Genomic DNA, 22,500 nt, shown 5'->3' with positions numbered 1-22,500 from the left:
CATATTGGCATGTCTGATAACCTAAGTTGTAATGGAAATACTCTCAGACCAACTCATAAAGATATTAATTGTCCATTTCAACAACGTTAAAACGAGCCCAAAATTACGTCCGGTTATCAGACCTGCAAAATTTATTCACGTCGATAGAAGCCCATTGTTATACCTCTTGGTGGCTCAAGATATCGGCAGATTCGACATAAATCACAAAAACCCTTATCTTAGCAAAAACTGTCAAACCTGGAACTTCGCGAAGTCTCAGGTTTGAGAGTTTTTGCCAAGATGAGTGTCATTTAAATCGATCAAAATTTGAAGGACGAGTTTTATGGCCAAATTTTTAAAACGAGTTAGTTTATTTTTCAGAAAACGGCAGTTAACTGGTTAAACACATTGCAAGATTACCGAGAATCGAAAATTGCAAAACGGAGCTGGACGAAGCAAAAACTAATAGAGAAAAATGGTCCTGTTAGTTTATCATTGCTGGGTGCATTTTTATCTTTTCTATACCTTGAAACGATAGCTTGTTTTTGCTTTTGTTTGTGTACTGCTAGGTTTTTGTTTGTTTGTTTGTTGTTGTTGTTGTTGTTGTTGTTGTTGTTGTTGTTGTTGTTGTTGTTATTGTTGTTGTTGTATACATATAAATTCATTTCCTCATGAGAGCGAAGGCTCGAAACAATATTTTAGAAGTTTGATTATAATTATACTTGAAATATTATATATATATATATATATATATATATATATATATATATATATATATATATATATATATATATACATACATATATATATATATATATATATATATATATATATATAATACATATAATGTATATGTGTGTGTCTGTGTGTGTGTGTGTGTGTGTGTGTCCATGTCTGTATACATATGGAGGTTGTGTAAATACAAGAAGGAAGGAGGTCATAATGATTAAAGATATAACAATAAATGCCACATTTAAAAGTTTACTTCATTAATCATGTACTTAAAAAACAACTGAAATGCGTTACATTCTCGCCAGACGTTTTCTCCAATATTCAACCTAAATTCATGATTAGTTAACGGTTGAAAAATTGTTAACCCATATATTTGTGGATATTGTTTCCAAAACAAAGACATATATTAGACAACAGAAAATTATAACATTAATCTGTTCAATATATCAAACACATGGCTTATTTTGACTTGTACGATTAAAAGAATAAAATTTACGATTAAAAGAATAAAATTTACATTCTGTCTCTCCGATGACTGATCGAATGTTTTAAAAGGTCGCCCTCTCCTAATAAATTTTGTTGCTCTAGACTAATATTTATTTAGAAGATACACGCTACAAAGAATATGTTTTTGTCATCTAAATTTCCAAAACTGAAAAACATCTTTATTTATCATTCGGGTTGTTAAAGCGCGCAACATTAAAGTTGTTTATTCTAGTGAATTGTAAATATTATGTTTATATTCTACATATCTGTTCTGTTATTGACAAGAAAATTTTAATGATTCTGATCAAATGTGATATTGTTTTGTAAATATGATAAGTATCGTTAGCTATTTCAATCGTTGTACAGCAAATCGTTCAATAAACAATCACTTACACGTATGGTTTTGAGCTTGTTTATTTTTTAGTCTCATTTCATAATATTATTACTGCGTTGATGATCTAATGTAAATGTTGCTGCTCGAAGCTCGAAGAAATGAAAAACAATGCGAAATTGAATGTAAGCTTCAATTTAATTACGAAAACAGATAGGATGGACGTTTTGGGTTTCCCCTTTATCAACAAACAGGATGAATGAAGCACTACAGATGAATGAGATGGTGTGGTAGTGGCGTTATTAAGATGAATAAACAAAACATTGACCAATGTTTTGTTTATTCATCTTAACAACGCCACTACCACACCATCTCATTCATCTGTAGTGTTTCATTCATCCTGTTTGTTGATAAAGGAGAAACCCGAAACGTCCATTCTATCTGTTTTCGTAATTAAATTGAAGTTTACATTCAATTTCACATTGTTATTTATTTCGTTGATGATGAAGGAATGGCGATGGTGATGGCAATAACAATGATGATCATAGGCATGATGGTGATGATAATAATGTTGATTTATGATGTTGATTTATGATGATGATGATGATGATGATGATGATGATGATGATGATGATGATGATGATGATGGTCGTGGCCGTGGTGGTGGGGTGGTGGTGGTGATAGGGGTATGTTGGTCGTATGATGTTGATTATAGAAAAGTGGTAGTAGTGGTGGTGGTGGTGGTGGTAGTGGCGATGATGATGACGTCAACTACGACGACAACACCGGCGAAAAAGATGATGTCCACATTGTTTTCCTCTAGAAACGGCTCTTTTACCTAGTCATGACCTACAGTGTCCATAATAGGGCAAAATCACAAGTTCCAAGTCCCGTGTGCACGGAATATCGCAAATTCCTCCAATGCTACGAAATGTGCAGCGATTTTTTGCAAGCGGGCTTATATTTTAAGTGACATTACGAATTTTGAATACCGATAGTGATAGACCAAATAGTTTTCTCACAATGCCGAATTCATTCGATCTTTTCATCGTTTGAAATAAAATATGACTCAAACTTTAAAATGTTTACAGTAATGCTGTGTTGATTCTCTTTCCCGTGGGGGAAATATTCACGACAAAGTTGCATTCAGTGGCGTAGTTTATTTTTGGGTGGTTTGAAATATCTCGTGTTGAAATAGTGTAACAATATATATCATTTAAATAGTACTTAAATGTGTTGAAAAAAGCCCATAGCGTTTATAATTTCTCTCTTCAATGAGGGACAGCGGACATGTAATATATTGGACGACACAAGCAGCCCGGGAGGTGCTTCTACATTTTTAGACAAAGACATTGAAAAACAAGGGGGTCCTCCGAATTTTTACTCCCGTCTTCGATAGACAAGGAGAAATGCCTTTCACAAAGACATTATCCCCGACAAACTGTTGTGAAAGACAACTCGTAAAGGTCGCACAAAACCCACAGGTCACATATCGAGCAGGGTACATGTTTGCCATTCTTGAATTATATTCACTGAGGGGGTGGGGGGGGGGGGGGACTTTGCATGTAATAATGTGAAATGTCACTGAATCTAAACTTCAGTCCATTTAATTTAAATTTTGTACAGTTTAACTTTTCAAAGGAACCCCAGTTTTCGATACAATAGGTGCATAATCAAAATAACATAATTATTAATTTAAATTGTCCTCTCCATTTTGCTTCCTGATTGTGAACAATCTAATAATATTATTGTTATTCATGCCATGAAAAAGAAATCTGCGCTTCGCCTCACTGGTGAAATACTTGAAAAGTTTCCTCATTGTGAACAATTTGCATGTCTAATGCATATTGTTATCAGAAATATAGAAATCACAACAGGCAGTTGCGCCTCTGGCTTTCAAATATTAAAATGTAACAATTGTTTATGTCAAGTATGTACAAAGTATACACTTTGCTGTGTCATTTTGAACCAAGGTTGGCAATTTTAGTGAGTAGTGAACATGAATCTCGTGAAAAGTAAACCCCTGGTCAAGCCTGTGGGGAGTTCAATGATCGAAATCTCAACATAGGTACTTCACTATGTTATGATACTGTTATTGCAAACCGTCCATTTAATCACTCATCTCACACCCTTCGTTTTTTATTTACCGTAAAGAAGAAAAATTCCAAAATATGGTACTGTAACCGGTGAAAAAAAAACTGGCTTAATGTTACTAACAATTCTAGTGTCCGAGCCAATGGGAGCGATCTATATTCATGTTTTCGTCCAAACGAGTCATCAATCACATGATTTGTTGCTGCCCAAAGATTTGATATTTCTTAACAAACGTAAACAAGCTGCTTTGTTTATGAAAGTTGTAAACATACTCACGTATCAAGCTGAACAAAATGACCAATCGTGAGGTTAGATATTTCAAAAACTGTGACTACTTTTCACTATTTAGGTCACTTTGAGCACATTTTGCAATGTGACCAATGACCTCGAGCACATGGAAGGTTAATATAGATCATCCTCATTATCATTCAAATCCATCATAAGGCTGTGTAGATATCCACGTCAACGCGTGCACACGGGTTGTCGAACGGACTATAGAGCAGTAAAGTTAGGTGCCCCAAACGTAAACAATAACAAGTTGCTAGTGATTTCCGTTAGGGACCGGAATAATTTACGCACAATATAGGTCTCCCAATTTTGTAGTTTGTGTTGTAGGCAATACACTTTCAGTATTGAAAATATGTTTACATAAAATCTAACAGTTGCAGAAATAATAATATAAGGCTAAATTATTATGAAAATCAGGCTCCGAATAATTCTCGTTTTGTTCACACCAGCGCAATAATTTGCTCTGGTCTAAAAATAGATAGACTGTAACTTTTGATAAATTTTAGAAAATTTTACCTTTTGTTCCATAAAATATCCATATCTAGACATTATTTGATGCATGATCGAGTATTTATGAATATGTGTTTCTTTTGCCACCTAACAGCCAAATTTTAAAGGTTATTTTTTTCTATTATTTACATTGGAACGTGAGCTGTCAAGACAGGAACATGTGGTTTGCCACGTGCTTCTCGACCTTTGTTTACGTTTGGGGCAACTAACTTTACTGCTCTATAAGAATATTAAGAAACCAAGTTGAACTCATGTCGTTTGGTGATAGATAACCGTTCTGCCTAACTCAAAAATTTAAAATAGTTAAAGATTGCGTTAAAATGTGTCAACAACGCATAAATGTCAAGTTAGTCGTGAAATTGGGTTGCTCTGTGAGGGGGAAATCAGCGAGTCAAAAATAATTGTCACGAGACAGCACGATAAACATACTGGTATAGTATAGAGCTCTGTTAAAAATAAGTAGACGAAAATATACACTTGCATCATTTTGTTATTTACGGGTGGCTGATGAAGCCGAACTGATTCGTTTTAGGGCAAGCGTGGTCAATTTCATTCGATCAGTCTGACGAGGTTACATTTTGGGTGAAATCAGCATACAGATTGAGATTAAGAGGGGGGGAGAGAGAGAGAGAGAGAGAGAGAGAGAGAGAGAGAGAGAGAGGGGGGGGGGCAGGATTTTGGACAAGATTAAGTATAATCTCGATCGATGTTTTAAGGAGAGTTTTGAGTTTTTTAAATACTGGATGGGTTTTTTTTCTCTTTCTTCCAGAATAAGCATCATGGTAGGGTCAACAGAATCAAGAAATGTCCACACAGTGATTGTACATTTCAACGTTGTCCTTTAGGTTTTGCCAGCTATTTATGAGAGTGATGGTGTAGAAACTATATTTTTATTGTTTCTTGTAGTTTATGCTTTATATATATATATATATATATATATATATATATATATATATATATATATATATATATATATATATATATATAAGTAGCATCCACAGCAAAAGACCGTGAACTTTGGAAGGAAATGTCATAGATGAATAGAGAGGTAGCCGGGGCGTCCCGAATGTATGATTAGGAAGCGAAAGGCCTTAAGTCAGTAAGTATATCATATATATATATATATATATATATATATATATATATATATATATATATATATATATATATATATATAAGCGTCATGTTGCATTTAATAAAGAAAGGACGAAAATATGATTTGATTAGTCAGTTTACTGCCGTACTCTGGCAAGACACGTTTTTGAAAATTTGGTCAGAAAACTCGCCCAACTATCGACCGACTTAAATGGTCCTCACTTTGTCAAAAACTCTCAAACCTGGGATTTTCCCAAGATGCGGGTCATTTAAATCGGTTGATATTTGTAGGATGAGTTTCCTGGACACATCTTTTAATACGTGGAAGGCAGTTAATTAGTTTGGTTAATTAGGCATGTAGGAGCAACCATCTTATGAATTTAATTTTCTTCATCTTTTTTTTTCACGCCAAATCAACTCAATGAGTCACACTTTGTCAATAAGTGTGATAGCATTGTCATTCGGGTAAAAGCTATTTCAATTTCACTAATATTACCTATGTGTCCAGAGCGGTTACTAGTACTAGTAAGAAATGAAGAGAGTAGGAAAGTGCCAGAAGACAATAGAGAATATAAATTTCGCGGCGGCGATGGGGGTTCGAACCCACGACCTTACTGGTACAACAACTCCGCCTGGCCGGGGAGAGCGTGACTCAACCGTATGAACTCTCCACGATCCCTAACTAGTACTCCTTATTAGTACTAGACATTTTGTGTTATTTAAATGGGCGGAAGGGTGATAATGTTTATTTACCGTTTGGGTCGACTTGAACGTATTTTGCAGGTCTGATAACAGGTCACAATTATGTGCTCGTTTTAACATTGTTTGCACTGGTTTGAGATTATCTACATTACAACGATGAGATCATAACAATTTGGGTTATCAGACCTGCAACTAAGTACACGTCAGTCTGAGTGGATTTCTAAAACATTGTTCGAAGGGGGTTTGTTGGGGAAAAAAATCATATTTTTTACGATAAACTCAACGACAAATCAAATAACATTTGCTATAAATAAATGTTTTAAAATGGTTGCAATTTATAAACATTGGTGTATGGTGTGTTTCGTGATATTAAAGAACTGTGTCATGAGCGACGTACGTCTAATTTGATTCTATTTATAGATTCCCTTTTGCAAATCAATTAGGACAGTAAACAAAAGTATACAAAACTTCTTTTGATAGAGAGAGAGAGAGAGAGAGAGAGAGAGAGAGAGAGAGAGAGAGAGAGAGATTATTGATTTCTTGTATAAATCTATTGCCTCCATTGGTAATTAATGTGTCCTCCGCGCTTCTTTGGAACATAATGTACCCGTTTTTGGCATTGACTTGATGCGGTAGCTTTCGGTGTTTTTAGCATTAAATAAATAAATAAAATAATAAATAAATCTCCCTTTATTCATCCCATAGGGGAAATTTGACTCTAGGGTCTATTACAAGGGAAGACTGGAATAACCCAGGTGTCAGCCGCAGTGCAGCGTGGCAAATTGAGTTAGGGCGAAGGGACTTGCTCAAGGCCACACAGAGCAGCGGTGGGTGATCGAACTCGGTACCTTTCGGGTACGAAGCAAAAACCGTCCCACTGAGCCACACTGCCCCATTGTACCAAACATGAAAAACTACCTTCATAAACCTCGCTAGGGTTGTACAGTCATGATTATGGAGACGATGCTTGATGATACCCCACAAATTTATTCTCAATGGGATTTAAATCTGGAAAGTTGCCCGGCCATTCTTAATCATTCAGACGCTTGGCTGTGTGAATGGGGGCTAGGTCTTGCTGGAAAATTCCAGACCCATCAGGATACGTGCTCCTCATAGTACGAAGAATAATAGTGTCTAAAACGGTTAAATACTTAGATGTAGGTACTCATCGTGCCATCTGACATGATAGAGTTCCTGGACACTATGGTAGTAAAAGGACCTCCGTAAGATTATTTTTTGTGGACACTTTATTGTCTGATGAATCTGGTAACGTCTCAGCTTTTCAGACACAAATTTTCAGACGAACAGACATCTTTGTCCTTGCACTAAGGAAATGGGTCTCATCACCAAAAAAAAAAACAAAAAAAAACACACTTTCTTCCAGACGTCTGCGCCCAAATCCTTTTTACTGCTTTGCCTACTGATATGCATTTGTTTCTTCTTTTTTTTTTTTTCTTTTTTTTTTAAAGCATTGTTTGTGTTATGAGTTGTTGTTTTGTTTTTTTTTCCTTACTGTGCGGTAAATTTTAACGTGTGATTGAAGAGAATTAAAATAATTTCTGAAAGAGACAAAAGTAGAAAGTAATAATGTTTTATTTTCAATAATGTTGATGTAGGGTTATCCCCTTTTGACATCTTGTTTATCCCGACATATTACCTACTGCTTGGAGGCGATGGGTCTCATCTTTTTTTTTTTCATTCATTCCTGTACACACACACACACACACATACATACACACACACACAAACACACACACACACACACACACACACACAAACACGCACGCACACACGGTGCAAGATAAATATCTGAACAAGTGTGTATGAAGGGTGCTAGACAAAGCATGAAAAAAACTTAGATAGTTCTTAGAAGTTCAGTAAATGGTATCCATGCATGGTTTATGCACAACAATGTTTTCTCTTTGTTCATCCTAGATCTTACACTTTGCTTAAGAATTGAGTAAAGGTAGACAACTGAAATTACGTTAATGAGAACCAAAAATAACTGCAGTGTTCTCCCTTGTCTTTAAAAATTAGTACATAGCCGAAGTACCAACCCGTGGTATGGTATCTATGTTACTTCAGAACTCTTGATGCTGAAGTTTTCATTCACTAATTCCTTACAGATTACCACATGCCTAATAATAATTTCATAGTTGTATATATGACTTCAGAAAGATACTAAAATCAAATGATTACGGTAATAATCCCTGTGCAAAATCCTCGCGTGCACTGTATCCTACTTATCACCGTAGTCTTAATTTGAATGGGCACCGGAACAACGAGATAAATAAATGACCAAAATAAGATTTTAAAGCGTGTGGTCTTAACCAGTCTAGTCACCCGTGAGTGAGAGATAAGCATTGGACCCATAAGTCAGCCAGACCCTTGAAATCTCTTTGCACTGTCATTGTTTAGATCATTTGATTCGAGGGAGCGACGACGGATCTTTTTTTCTAATTTTCTATTCTTTTATGAAATATGCACTGATCAGAAGAAGTGCTATTTTGGTGGCTAAATGTTATTATCTAGAAATTTGCACAGGTTAGAAATTAGATAATTTGTTTAATATTAACATCCCAGAATTGCTTTGTTAGGATTGTTTTTCAGAAAGAAAAATCGATGCGAGTGCAGATGGTATAATTTACTGACAGTCGTTTGCTGTCTTCACAATAGAAATATGTCATGTCATTATGTAAATGTTTTAACAAAATTAAGTTACGAAGATCTCCGTAAGTGATGGATCTTTTTGAATTACTCAAAATCTACAACTAGAGGCCAAATTAACCGAAAATGACGCATCTGAATTTGAAAGAAAAATCTGCAAGCTTCTTGTTTTTATGAATCAAATAGAAAAGCAAAGTTTATGCACAGGACGATTCGGTTTTTAGTTTGAATTCGTCACTTCCTCGTGAAATGTACCCAGACAAAAGTTTGTTGCTCATTAAATACCATGACCTCACATTATGAAATATAACGAAGGATGAAACTATTGATTTCTTCTTTTTCAAGCTATATGGAAGTCATGCCGAAGCTTACCAGAGATCAGCGCGGTCAAATGGTCGACACGTATATTGCTGGCCCTCCTGAAAATGCCCCTGCTGTGCAGTACAGTTGCTTAAGATAGGCCATGTATAAGTTACTTAATAACTATTAAGGCCATATGAGTATGAGTTACTTAAAACGTATTACAAACATCTATGTGTTGACGACATCCCTGGTCATGGTCGATAGAACTCTACCAACGAATGCCAATGACTAAAAATTACCCAGCACCACAATGATAATCCTTTCAGAAATGTGAGAGAAACAACAGCCCATTTTGATGTTTCTGTGTCAATTGTAGACAATTGAGGCCATGACCTCACATTATGAAATATAATGAAGGATGATACTACTGATTTATTCTTCTTCAAGCTGTCTGTCTGTCTGTCTGTATGGTTGGCGCTGAAGAAACCAATGGTCTGGTTGTATTTCAGCGGCGTCCTCATTGGGCGCGGGCCCATGTCAGTCGGGCCTTGAAATCGTTTAGGTGTGGTGCCATGATGACCAGTTCATCCAGCCCATTCCACTCCGAGATAGTTCTAATGAAGAAAGAATTTCTGTAGTTTTGTGTTCTTGTCTGTGGGATTTTGAAGCAGTTCGAATTGTTTGTGGCGTATCTGTCAATGGGGGTTTTTGGTTATGTGGTTGGTGAAAGTGAGTGCTCGGATTTTTCTTTTGTTTGGTCGTGGCGTGAAAAAGGAGTCTGCCTTTATTGATGGTATTTGATCATTACATACTTGGTCAGTTGTGTCGATGGTAGATTTAATTTGCCTTAAGAAAGGGGATGCCTGATCTCTCCCCTACATCTCAATTTTCAAGAAGATTATATGATTACAGTCCAATCACAAATAGTTATCCAAAAGACAGGGGCCATATGTCGACCAGAGAGGGTATATAGAAGTTTTTAAGATAGAATAAGGCATAAGGATGAGATATAGGAATTGATTAAGGATAGGACATAAGCAGAAGACACCACATTACAGAGTGAGTGTGCATTGGGTGGATGATGAGCAGAGCATGTAGCACTCACCACTGGGTTGTCTCCTACACCTCAAGAAGAAGGGATCCCACCTACTCCTTAGCTTGGTTATATTGCCAGGGACTTGGTCGCACCCATAACAAACAGTGGAAATAGGAAGAATTGCGTGAAGGTGTTGTTATGGACACAATAGTGTTTGAGAGGTCATGTCCAACAATATTTGCTAGACAAGCCAATCCAAATCTCAAATGCTCAGCCTGAGGGCAGCGTGGCTCAGCTGTACGGTCTTTGCTTCATACCCAAAAGGTACCGAGTTTGATCACCCGCCGCTGTACTGTGTGTCCTTGAGCAAGTCACCTCACCCTAGCTCAAATTGCGGTGCTGCACTGCGGCTGATGCCTGGGTAATTCCAGTTTTCCCTTGGAAGAGACCCAAGAGATAAATTTTCCCAATGGGATGAATAAAGGGAATTTTATTTTATTTATTTATTTTACTGTTGAAGTTGCTTGCTCACTGTCAAACACAGTCATCTGGAAATGGATCTTTGGTTAATTTCATGAAGTATTTAGACGTTCTTTAGGTGCTGTTTTCTTCATTCTGTTCTCTTTTACTCTGTTATCAGATTTACGGGTTGACAAATTGATGCTTCTATTTTTCTGGTCAGTTTTGATTAAGTTGATTGTTGTGCAGCTATGCGGTCTTATGTAATGACATCATTGCCTTTGTTGGGAAAAAAATTGTAATATCGCCTTATAGATGTCATGTCTAGTTCTACATATTAAGTGTTGCTGTTGGCTAGGGACCCCTTGTACAGCACTTTGAGCATGTTTAGTGGATATTGTGCTTAATAATGCTCTAGTTCAGTGAACCACTTAGTTTAGCCAGAGCAAATTTAACTTTTGTATCTGTGTTTCATTAAGAAAGATTCTTACCGATTGAAAAAATACAGGATTCTCCAATGTTTGATTTAATTTGACATTTTTCACTGAAGTAATTGTAATAGTAAAAAATAGGTAATGAAATGTTTAATCAGTTAATACAAAATTTAATTTCCATCAAATGTAAATTGATAATTTATTAAATTTCGAACACATGATTTCCTTAATCAGTATGCCAAAAGTCAGTAATATCAGCTATAAGGATTTTTTTTTAATGTTATTTTGGCATTGGATTAATTTAATTTTTCTGAGTAGTGGTAGCAATTTTCTCAAAGCAATATCTCAGAATCATTGATAATTAAGATGAAACTGAATAAAGTCATGGATGACCACTGAAGATTATAAAATGACATTGATTACTTCTAATCCCTTATAATGAATAATGAACTTATCCTGTTCGTGTTCTTGTTTCTGCAGGTATCAACATTTAACTAGACTATATTAAAGATGAAGAAGAATAGGTTCGTTTCCAAGAAAAAAGGGCCCTCTCCTAGTCCTCCTCCTCCTCCTCCTCCACCAGATGAAGGTGCTGAAAATGTTGCACTAACAGAAGAAGCGCCGTCTTTAAAACCGGTTCCTCCCGAGTAAGTTCAATTCTTATTTTGGCAAAGAAATTTGGCAAACTGGCTAAAAATGGAATTTGAGTTAGCGCTAGGTAATCCGGGCCTTGTCCAATCCAACATGTTAGATCCTGACTTTCTTACTCTCTTATCTTTACTATGGGCTTTGGGGACAGTTTTGTGTTGCCTGTCTCCTCTCCAAATCTCCTACTAGAGTGATGAACACACCAGTCCCTTCACACATGTTTCGCTTGACAACAGAAGCACTTACGGGGATGTGACTGGGTCAAGCACTGGGAACAATAGCCAAATGTGAAAGTTGATAGCAAGGTGAGGACCAGTCCGTGCTTGTTACTACTCATACAGGACTGCTGACAACAAGTCAAATGTACTACCTCTCCCATTAATGTAAATGTTGCTGCTTGAAGCTCGAAGAAATAAATAACAATGTGAAATTGAATCTAAGCTTCAATTTAATTAAGAAAACAGATAGATTGGTCGTTTCGGGTTTCCCCTTGATCAACAAACAGGATGAATGAAACACTACAGATGAATGAGATGATGTGGTAGTGGTGTTGTTAAGATGAATAAACAAAACATTGATGGGCAGGAAAAAGTATGCTCCTTTGTAATTAAATTGAAGCTTATATTCAATTTCACATTTTTATTTATACCTCTCCCATTGCAAACCACAAACCCTGAAAATTATACCCTACAAAACTAAGACTAGGTATGATAGGGAATTCCAATAGCTCAATTTGTGGATCACCCAGCTCACAAGCAAATGGACTTGTTCAGCAGTGATTGGATGTTTGATCTTACTTCTGGTGCCCTACGCAATAGCTATTGACTATACAACCTCAAAGAAACGGGAATTATTTCCGGCTCTCTGAGCCTTAAGGTTCTAAAGGGTCACTGTGTATTATGCAAGCTGTATCTTCCATACAAATGTTTGTTCATACTAAGAAGGATTTGACTCTGGAAATTTATTTTGACCTAAGAACTCAATACAGTGGAGCCTTAAGTCCAGACAGATTAATTACAGATATTTGGTTAAATCCAAAGGTGTCAAATTAAGTAAGACAGCGGATTGTGCCGTAAGTCATTCCTCTATGGGCATCAAAATGTTATGAGTTCACATCATAGCGAAGATACTTGGATTTTCTCTCTTGCCTCAGGAACTGCTAAGGCCCTTTATATATGTGACCCAATACCTCAATCTGGTATTATGCTAGAATGAAATAGATGTGAACATTAAATAGTATGTCTGGATTTCTAAAAAAAAACAAAAATTTCACAATTCGTATAATTTCAATTTTATATTCAACGATTGGCATTTGATTCACTTCACCATAATACCAGATACAGATGGTGGGACACATAAGATAATGTCAATGAGTTATCCTTTCACCTGCACTTATAAAGGTTCCATCCCTTATTGTTCTTCGCAAATATAAAGTGTTGCTTGAATTGAAGAAGATTTTTTTTTTGCAAAGAAAACAAGTTTGGTCAGTTACATAAGCATTGAAAAAAGAATATCAAGCATGTGCCTGTCCTTTAGATGGTCATGCAACTTTGATAATTCAAAACTGGGATCAGAGAGAAATTGATATTGCCACAACATATGTAATCAAGAAACTCGTTTTATTGAAATCAAGAGTTTTCACGGTGTGTTTTTACAATAATGTATTGCTCTGATACTTAACTAAAATAATAGTAATTAATTTTTGTTTATTTTTACAGAGCTGTTTCAAAAGAAGCACTTGACATGAAAAAGAAAAAGAAGGTGACTAAGCAACAATTTGTCCAACCACAAAAGGTAGGTTTTCCGCTCTGTGGTAGGAAATTTTCAAATGAAAATGATCATCCTTATTATCAATATCTTAATGGCATCATCATTATCATCTTGCGATATCATCACATTTAATTGCATTAGTCTCCATTTGCCGAATTTTAGATTATGCAACCTTTGACCCATTGCATTTAGACTCATTAGTGTTTTATCTATCCATTTAGTATCTCTGTATGTTTAGTTTAATACGCACATACTTCTTCAATAGAATGTTAAGACATATTAATGATTTCTTTAAAAAAGATATATCAAAAGGCATAGACAATCTCAAAAACGGTTGTCCTATATTTATTTTACCATTCATGTCCAAAATACTTGAAGCAATTGAAAGAGCATAAAATAGGAACAACTTTCTTCAAAAATATTAATCTCCATACATAGCTCTGGAACTGTTCTCTTGAAAATTGTAAATGACATATTACATTCTTATGACAGGGACAGGTCTCTATTCTTACTTTATTTGGTCTATTGGCAGAATTCGACATCATCTATCATAGAAATTCATGTAACAGCCTTTTGTTATGTCGTTATTGCATAAGTATAAGTATTGCAGTGGTTTGAGTATTACCTCACAAATAGAATCATATCTTTTTTTTCAAGGGGATAGATATACTATTTTTATTCGATTTTCTTTTAAATCTATAATATCAAGTAAAGTCACAGAATAACATTCCTTATGCTCAGGTGATTTGCTTTACTATGAATATTGTTATTGCTAAGATCTGCATTTATTTTTGTCATTTTTCAGGGCAAGGGTCGTATGTAAGTTAAACTTGTATTCAAACACGTTGGAAGTTAAGTTATAGTAAATAATACTGAAGACTCAGTGTGGGTTTTGTCAACATGTGGTATTTGATTTCAATTTTATAGAAAAAAATATATATATTTATAACTAGGATTTGTGAATTAATTATCGCTTTTATAATTGATGCTCAAGGTTTAACCCTCTCCTTACCAACTATAGGAAAATCGTCACATACGTTACGATACAACCAACATTTTTCTTATTCGAATTTCTTTTGTACATCATAATATTTTAAGAAAATGAACGGTGTGTTGTAGAGCATGTGTTGCTAAAGAAATTATGTATCGCAAAAAAATTACTGCTATTGTGTTTGAGTGATAAAAAATATATTTTTGTGTTAGTTGGATGTGAAGTTTTGGGGAAAATCCTGAAAATGTCTTGTAAGGAGAGAGTTAATATTCAAATTGTATGAAAGCCATTATATGTGTGCATAAAATTGAGAAGACGTTTGACGTTTCCAGCTTAGTTTATAGTATTAAAATGTAGGAAAGAAAATAATTTCTCCATAGAAAGAATTGAAAGAAAAAATATTTTGGAATAGGTACCATTATCTTGTATCTAAATGATACTAAGCTACTAGATGCTGGTGACTGTTAAAAGTGATGAACTAAACTGAATGAGGTAGCTTCAAGAGAGAACTAAATACCAAACACGGAACATTTTGGGCTCAAAATCCTTACCAACTCAGCTAATAAAAATAATAAAAAAAGATTAATACATCAGTTAAAATTATTGTTTTTGTTATTGGCTGAAAACGTTTTTTTCGGAGGGTTCTTTTGGCCTCTAGCTGTGTCTTCTATGCCCCTATAGCTGGTTTCTGAGTTGCTTTATGTCTTTGTCATGGAATGAGATTACTTGGCTTTGTCCTAGCGCTTTGTAGAGTCCTTGGCTGAGAGGGAAACAGTCAAATGTATAGTATTGGTTTTGGGAGATGATATTTTTTTCCCTTGTAATTCATCTCTCTGTTATGTACTGATAGTTATGTTTTTTTTTGTTTTGAACATATTTTGTAAACATTTGAGTGTATTCGTCTTTGTATTATCTAACTTTTTCTAATTGTAATTCTAGAATTTTTTTACTGTCCTATATTCTTCCTTTTTACTGGCGCCGATATACCTAAATGTGTCACAAGCATCGTAAAACCTTTTTAAAAAAAAAGGCTTTTGAAAGTTCAATATTTGGTTGTTTGTTTGTATTTAACAGGGCAATGTTTCTCAACTCAAACAGAGCCACCATCTAACAATCTGATCATTTAATATTTTTAGCCTTCTAAATGTAATATTTTATATACAGCGCAGAGTTGATATATCTACAATGGATATATCGACATTACGCTTATATTGACATGGCATCAAAGTCCTGTTTTTTACGCTATATAATATTAGTAAATATTTATTGCCTATATCGACAACAATTTTACCACATGATTGTTATATCGACATGCGAACCATTGATACCGGCAATAATTTGTCTTTAAAAAATTAAAAAGGTCAGGATATCCTGCAGTGAAGTAAAACACAACAGTCAATGAAAATGTTATTTTCTGGCATTTTCTTATTTGTTTCCCTTTCATTTTTTAGAATGACTGATATATCCACATCACGCTTATATCAACATTTTACCATGGTCCCAACGATGTCGATATATCCGTTCTCGACTGTAATTCCCATCTTACGATTATTTCTTTTTTCTTTATCATCTTTAAAATAAGATACAATTTGAACATCAAGATTATTTTATTTAGTGAACTCTTTTTTACAAAGTGCATTAGTTTTTAATAAAAAGAAAATTTAGTTTGTTTTTGTGTTTCTTATTTGGTAATGTATAAATATGTAACTCATTCTATATCCCTTGGGTCAAGAAGTAACCTATTGCAGAGAATGGAAGAAGCTAAGGAAAATGTTGATCTGTCTCAGGCTCAATATAGGTGAGAGAATAAACTCATTCTAGAATGGATATCATTTATACACCAGGATTATTTTACAATACAAAATAAAGGCTATGTTATCATGGGAAGCATGAATTTTTTTATATTTTTTTGTTTTACACCAGTCACGCGTGTGTTTAAAGTCCCAGCATAGATAACAATATTATTAATAGGTCTTTCAATTTAAAACAAAGTGACTGTTTTAATTTCTGATGGAATGGATGTGGTTTTTTTTTGTTTGTTTGTTGGGGGGGGGGGGGGGAACCCTCTATCCACCCAGCAGTGATCTGTTTAGCAGTCCGTTAGATCATGTGAAAAGCTCTTTTCCCTAGACCAGCCTTTTTTCTGAATGCGAGCCAGTGTTTAAAGTCCCAGCATAGATAACAATATTATTAATAGGTCTTTCAATTTAAAACAAAGTGACTGTTTTAATTTCTGATGGAATGGATGTGGTTTTTTTTTTTTTTGTTTGTTGGGGGGGGGGGGACCCTCTATCCACCCAGCAGTGATCTGTTTAGCAGTCCGTTAGATCATGTGAAAAGCTCTTTTCCCTAGACCAGCCTTTTTTCTGAATGCGAGCCAGTATTTGTTGCTTTCCATTTAAATCTACAAAGACTACCCCCCCCCCCCCCTCCCCCCTGGGCTTAATGACGGTGAGAGATTTACTTATTTTGAAGTTTATTTCTCAAGTTATGATAATAATGATACTACAGTCCAAGCTGGTTTATTGGGATGTCTTGGTTCCCAACAAATCATCCCAATTAAGCGGAGGCCATGAAATTGAGTAATTTTTCAGATTTACCATAGTTCAATCTGCAGCTATTGTAATAGCGTTTATCAGACAGTGACATTTCACACCATACTGAAAAACAAACGACACCTTAATCTACCTCTTACAATGAGAGACAAATCTAAGTGCTCAAAACAATTAATGAATATGCCACTCATAATGGTTGCATAAGTAAGCAACAGATTAAGAATGCCCATTCGTCTCATTGAACAAACAAACCATGTGGTGGTGACAGTGACAGACTTGAACAATCAAACTCATTACCCATCGCACCATTGGTCTGATTACCTGCAAACCTAGCATCGTGGCCATTGACACATGACCATGAACATGGTGATGGCAGTCGATGACACTGACAAGTGATACAGGTAAATTCTATTCTTCACATCTCTGTGATGACTTTGACGAACAGTTTGACCACACACCTGATTGGCTGTTGCGATAGACCGTAGCTAGCGTTAACATATAGCCTGACACTAGAACCCTCTAGGACTGGCAGTTTGACGTCATTTTGTAGGTTTGTGTAGCGTCTAGTGAGTTGTCATTAGTAGAGCTCAAGGAAACAAGTTATTTCATTGGTTGAACTATTGAACACAACTCACGATTTGTTTTCTTTTGTGGCGAAAGACTGGCATTTTGACGTCATTTTTTAAATATAATTATTTTTATTATTAATATTATTATTAATATTGTTGTTATTATATATTATTATTATTATTATTATTATTATTATTATTATTATTATTATTATTATTATATTATTATGATTATTATTATGATTATTATTATTATTATTATTATTATTATTATTATTATTATTATTATTATTATTATTATTATTAGTATGATTATGATGATAATAATAATAATAGTAATGCTAATAGTAATAATGTTAATAATAATGATAATTAGCATCATTTTTTTTTAATTACAGCCTAAATGGGCATTTCATGAAGCATATAGATAATCCATCAAGCAAGCGTCTGATGTTAAATAGGAATCACTCTTGTTGTCCAAAGTGACGAAATTTGGGGTTAATAATCTTGCCCAGGGAAAAAATGAAATTGCCTGAAGCGGGGATTGAACATGGGCCACTTTCTATACTGAGAATAATAATAACAATAATAATAATAATAATAATAATAAATAATAATAATAATAAAATAATATATAATAATAATAATAATAATAATAATAATAATAATAATAATAATAATAATAATAATAATAATAATAATAACAATGACTCGAAACTGAAAAGTCAGAAGTCGAGTGTCATACCACAAGGCCACAAAGTGTGTTTCATTGTGTGTGTGTGTGTGGGGGGGGTAGAAGGAGTAAGGCACATCGTAGAGGGTGTATAAGTCAAATATTATTTCATGGTCTTTTTTTTTTTAATTGCTTACTCACGTATTGAAACCTTTGATTCCATCATAATCATCCCATTTATTGAGAATTTTGCAAATTTTAATTTTTTTCCTGAGATCTGTCATTACTTTTCTTCCTTGTGGTATGATACTCGACTTCGGTTCAGAAGGTCCTGAATTTGAGTCCACTCTAAGTGATGCATTGTTGAGTCCGAAAAAGACTCTTTACTCCCATTCTCTCACCGTACTCAGGTGTAAAATGAGTACCTGGCCGTTAACAGCATTGTATTTATTTGAAAAAAATTATAAAATCTACTAACACACATCATGTCTTGTCCTACATGTTGAGTGTTGCTGTTGGCTAGGACCACTTCTAAAGCGTGTTGTGCACGTTAGTGGATATTGCGCTATATAAAATCTCAAGTTGTTTTGTTGGGGAGTTTTTTTAAAGACATAGTTAACATACTATTTCAGTTTTGATTGATCTCTATCTTCCTGACATACTGTTAATGAAATGTCTTGTAAGTTTTTGGGTTTAAACTCTCAAGTTCAACATGAATGGAAATTGGAACAAATTTATTGAGAGAAAGTTGAGGCATTTTTGGCCTGTCATAACTGTCTAACGTCGTTACTCTTGTGTGTTGTTTTTGTTGTTGTTAGTTTTTTAAAATTATTTTGTTGTATTTTTATCAAACGTATAATGCATTTATATAAACCCTCATCCTCAGTGCTATGAATTCAAATTCCGACGATCAGCAACCAGGCTTGCTGTCGGATATCAGAGCGTTCAAGAAGTCATCACTAAAAAAATCTTTTGGAAAGACAAAAGCTGCAGATGATTACACCTTTGATGAGGAGGAATATGAACTACCCAAAGCAAAGCCTATGACACTTGATTATCAGAAACTCTACTCAGCATATTTGGGAGAGCACGATGAGGCAATACCAATCCACAAATTAAAAGTAAGTGTGAAGTCTCCAACAATCATTTTAAACTAAAACAAGAGTATTATATCAGTCATAGTGAGTAAATTAAGCTCTATGTGAACTTTTGTTTTGTTTTTTTTGTTGTTTTTTTTTTTTTGTTTTTTTGTTTTGTTTTTTTTTTTGGGGGGGGGGGGGGGTTGAGTTGTAGAGCTATAATGGCATCAATGTAATGAAGCATTGGAAGCATTGTATCATAATGAGCAGATTACCAGTAAAGAATTGTTGTGAAATTTTTATAGAGTGATATGTGTTGGGCTTGTCTATTAATTTCATTATTTCTGTCTCTGTCTCCTCTCTCTCTCTCTCTCTCTCTCTCTCTCTCTCTCTCTCTCTCTCTCTCTCTCTCCCTCTCTCTGTCTCTGTCTCCTCTCTCTCTCTCTCTCTCTCTCTCTCTCTCTCTCTCTCTCTCTCTCTCTCTCTCTCTCTCTCTCTCTCTCTCTCTCTCTCTCTCTCTCTCTCTCTCTCTCTCTCTTTTTTTTTTTTTTTTATTTTTTTATATTGATCTACTGTTGATATTTGTGTCAAATCAACATACTTAGATATCTTGTTTCTCACTCGTTAATTGTATGGTTCAAATTTACCAATTTTTGCTTGCAACCTGACAGTATGACATGTTTAACTCCTTTGTCATAAAGCAAATAATGTTTTTGCTTTGTTCTGTATTTTTACTTTAATAGTGCTGTCAAGTACTAGACCATCTCAACCTAAAGTTAAAGATTTATTCTTTACTTTCATTTACTGGTAAGGAAATGTCTCTACGCAGCCAGTCACTTAAGGTTGTTTGTTTTTCAATGAAACGCATTCATAATGCTTGAATTAATGTATAATCATCATCATCATCATCCAAGTTCCTCCTCTTTCCAAAGGTTGGATGCCTTTGCCATCCATCTCTTTCTATCGAGGGTGATTTCACTACTCTCGTTAATTCTCATTGATGTCACTTACTGTTATCTTTTCATCTTTCTTCCTCTACCTGGCTTTCCGTCTGCTCTCTATAATAATAGACATTCTAAATTAAGATTGATTTACTATGACAATGGGAACAGTTTTTGTATGGGATCAGAATATATTTTATTTACTTTAATTTGCAGTTCATCATACTCCAAATAAGTGCAAGGTCTGATACAACCTTGGATTTTACTGGAATTGCGGCTCTCACAGACATAACCTTTGCTTTGTTAGCCGACCTTATGAATAAAGAAGCTGCTCGGCTGAAAGCTGTAACCAGTGTCTCACTCAGTGGCTGTCATCAAATTACAGATGCGGGTATTGCTTGGTTGGGCAAAGCTTTTCCAAATTTGACATGGGTAAGTGTTTATAAATATATGGCAGTCTGATCATAAATACAGTTGTAATAAATGGTACTGTATGAGAGTAATAGTAAGCCTCGCAGTCCGAATGACGCTTGCTGAGAATTGTGTGATTCAGTCATAGTCGATGAGTATAGCTGCTCTCTTCATCCATGTTGTTAATTGTTTCCATTGGTCATGGTTTTGGGCAAGAGTTTTGAGGCTGCCACGATCTTGTTGTGACTTTAGTATGGAAGGCACTGCAATATTTATTAGTTCTTCAAGTATTCCAGAAATTTTTGATATGTATAGAGGTCCTGGTTAAACTATTGATGTTGGTGATCTCCCTACATATTTGGTGCCATGGAAATATTCTGTCATTGCAGTTTTGGCTGGGATGTTATCTTCTATACGTAAGATGTGACCAAATAACCTCATCGCTATTCTTTTATTATTGTACTCAGGCATTGGACCCTGTTTCTTTCATAGAGATCAGTATTTGTAATTGTCTCTGGCCAATAGATTCCGATTACACAACATAATTGTTTGCGGTGGTGTATGAATCAAGACTTTCTACATTCTTTTTTGTGAGGCCCCAGGTTCCACAATTAATTAATATCAATATTGGAATAATCAGTGCCTCATAAATCTATATTCGTTTATTCTCACTGATTATGTTATTTCTATTCCATAAATTTTGGAGTTGGTTGAATGCATTGGTGGCCAGCTGCTTTCGTTTTCTGATGTCTTCCTTTTCGTTGATCAAATTTCCTAGTTTAGGTAACTTTTCAATTAATTTATATTTCTGTTGATTTTTGTATATTCTCTTTTTGATTGATTCACTTTTAGATTCCATGCTTCTAGGATAGTTGATAATATTGGTGTGTATATTTTCGCTTCATGTTCTGAGTCAAAGATTAGGTCTGTATCATCTGCATATATAAATTCACTGAATGAACACTAATTAATTTTTTTTGGAGCCATTAGACTCATATAGGCGAAATTTGTCTTGGATTCTTTAATGTGAGATTGACCTCAAACTGGCTGCTGTTGATGAAGGTGTCCATTTTAAATTGCATCTTAATTTTTAGTCTTATTGTCTGGTATTAAACCTGAATTTCTAGAAATGTGTGGTGTTAAGATTGGATCCGTTTGTGGCCTGGTGACAGCAGTACGAATCTCGTCTTGTCATAAAAGTCGAGCAATATTAAACATGATCAGTGGCTGTTTGGATGATAGTGACCGTGGAAAATTCTGGTCTCGACCCTGTGTTTTATACATATTACCCCAGTCGACTCAGTAGTGAATGAGTACCTGACTTTAGGAAGTGAAGGATATTATGAGTGTTAGTGCAAAACAAGATAGATGAATGTACTGTTTGGAATGGAAATATCGTTCCATATGGCCTACTAGGAGAATAAATGAAACATGAAGAGCATTGGGCGTGCAAATCCCTGGAAATGCACTATATAGGTGCTGTGTGCTCGACGAAGAAACTCACAATATTGCCATCTGGGAATATAACGGACCAACACACAAAACTATGTATTACCTTAAACGATATTATAGTCTGGTTAATACAGTTTAGTGAGAATTACTCATAAAAATGAATGGCAAAAAAACACTAACAAAGACCTGAGTGACGTCAACTTCGTTCTATCTATAAATGTTCATATTTATGATGTATGTAGCAGATTCGGACTCTGCATTCTGACAATCTGTTCAAACAGCTGGGATGGGTAGC

The 22,500-nt window shown here is 34.9% G+C and overlaps 1 protein-coding gene across 1 annotated transcript in view; it reads left to right on the top strand.

Annotated features, from left to right (window-relative positions):
• Positions 1-8,513: 8,513 nt before the first annotated feature.
• Positions 8,514-22,500, top strand: part of LOC144971834 (uncharacterized) — a 94,740-nt gene continuing 80,753 nt past the window's right edge. Inside the window, exons 1-7 of the mRNA XM_078912909.1 lie at positions 8,514-8,761; positions 11,597-11,763; positions 13,483-13,558; positions 14,340-14,353; positions 16,258-16,323; positions 19,209-19,443; positions 20,559-20,774. Of these exons, the coding sequence (XP_078769035.1) occupies positions 11,627-11,763; positions 13,483-13,558; positions 14,340-14,353; positions 16,258-16,323; positions 19,209-19,443; positions 20,559-20,774 (744 nt within the window). The 5' untranslated portion in view covers positions 8,514-8,761; positions 11,597-11,626. The remainder of the gene's footprint in view (positions 8,762-11,596; positions 11,764-13,482; positions 13,559-14,339; positions 14,354-16,257; positions 16,324-19,208; positions 19,444-20,558; positions 20,775-22,500) is intronic.

The sequence above is a fragment of the Berghia stephanieae genome, chromosome 4 (genome assembly GCF_034508935.2).
Source record: "Berghia stephanieae isolate SIO BIC M18660-M18661 chromosome 4, UCSD_Bste_1.3, whole genome shotgun sequence".
Lineage (NCBI taxonomy): Eukaryota > Metazoa > Mollusca > Gastropoda > Nudibranchia > Aeolidiidae > Berghia > Berghia stephanieae.
The sequence above is the reverse complement of the archived record's forward strand: the minus strand, read 5'-3'. Positions and strand labels throughout refer to the sequence as shown.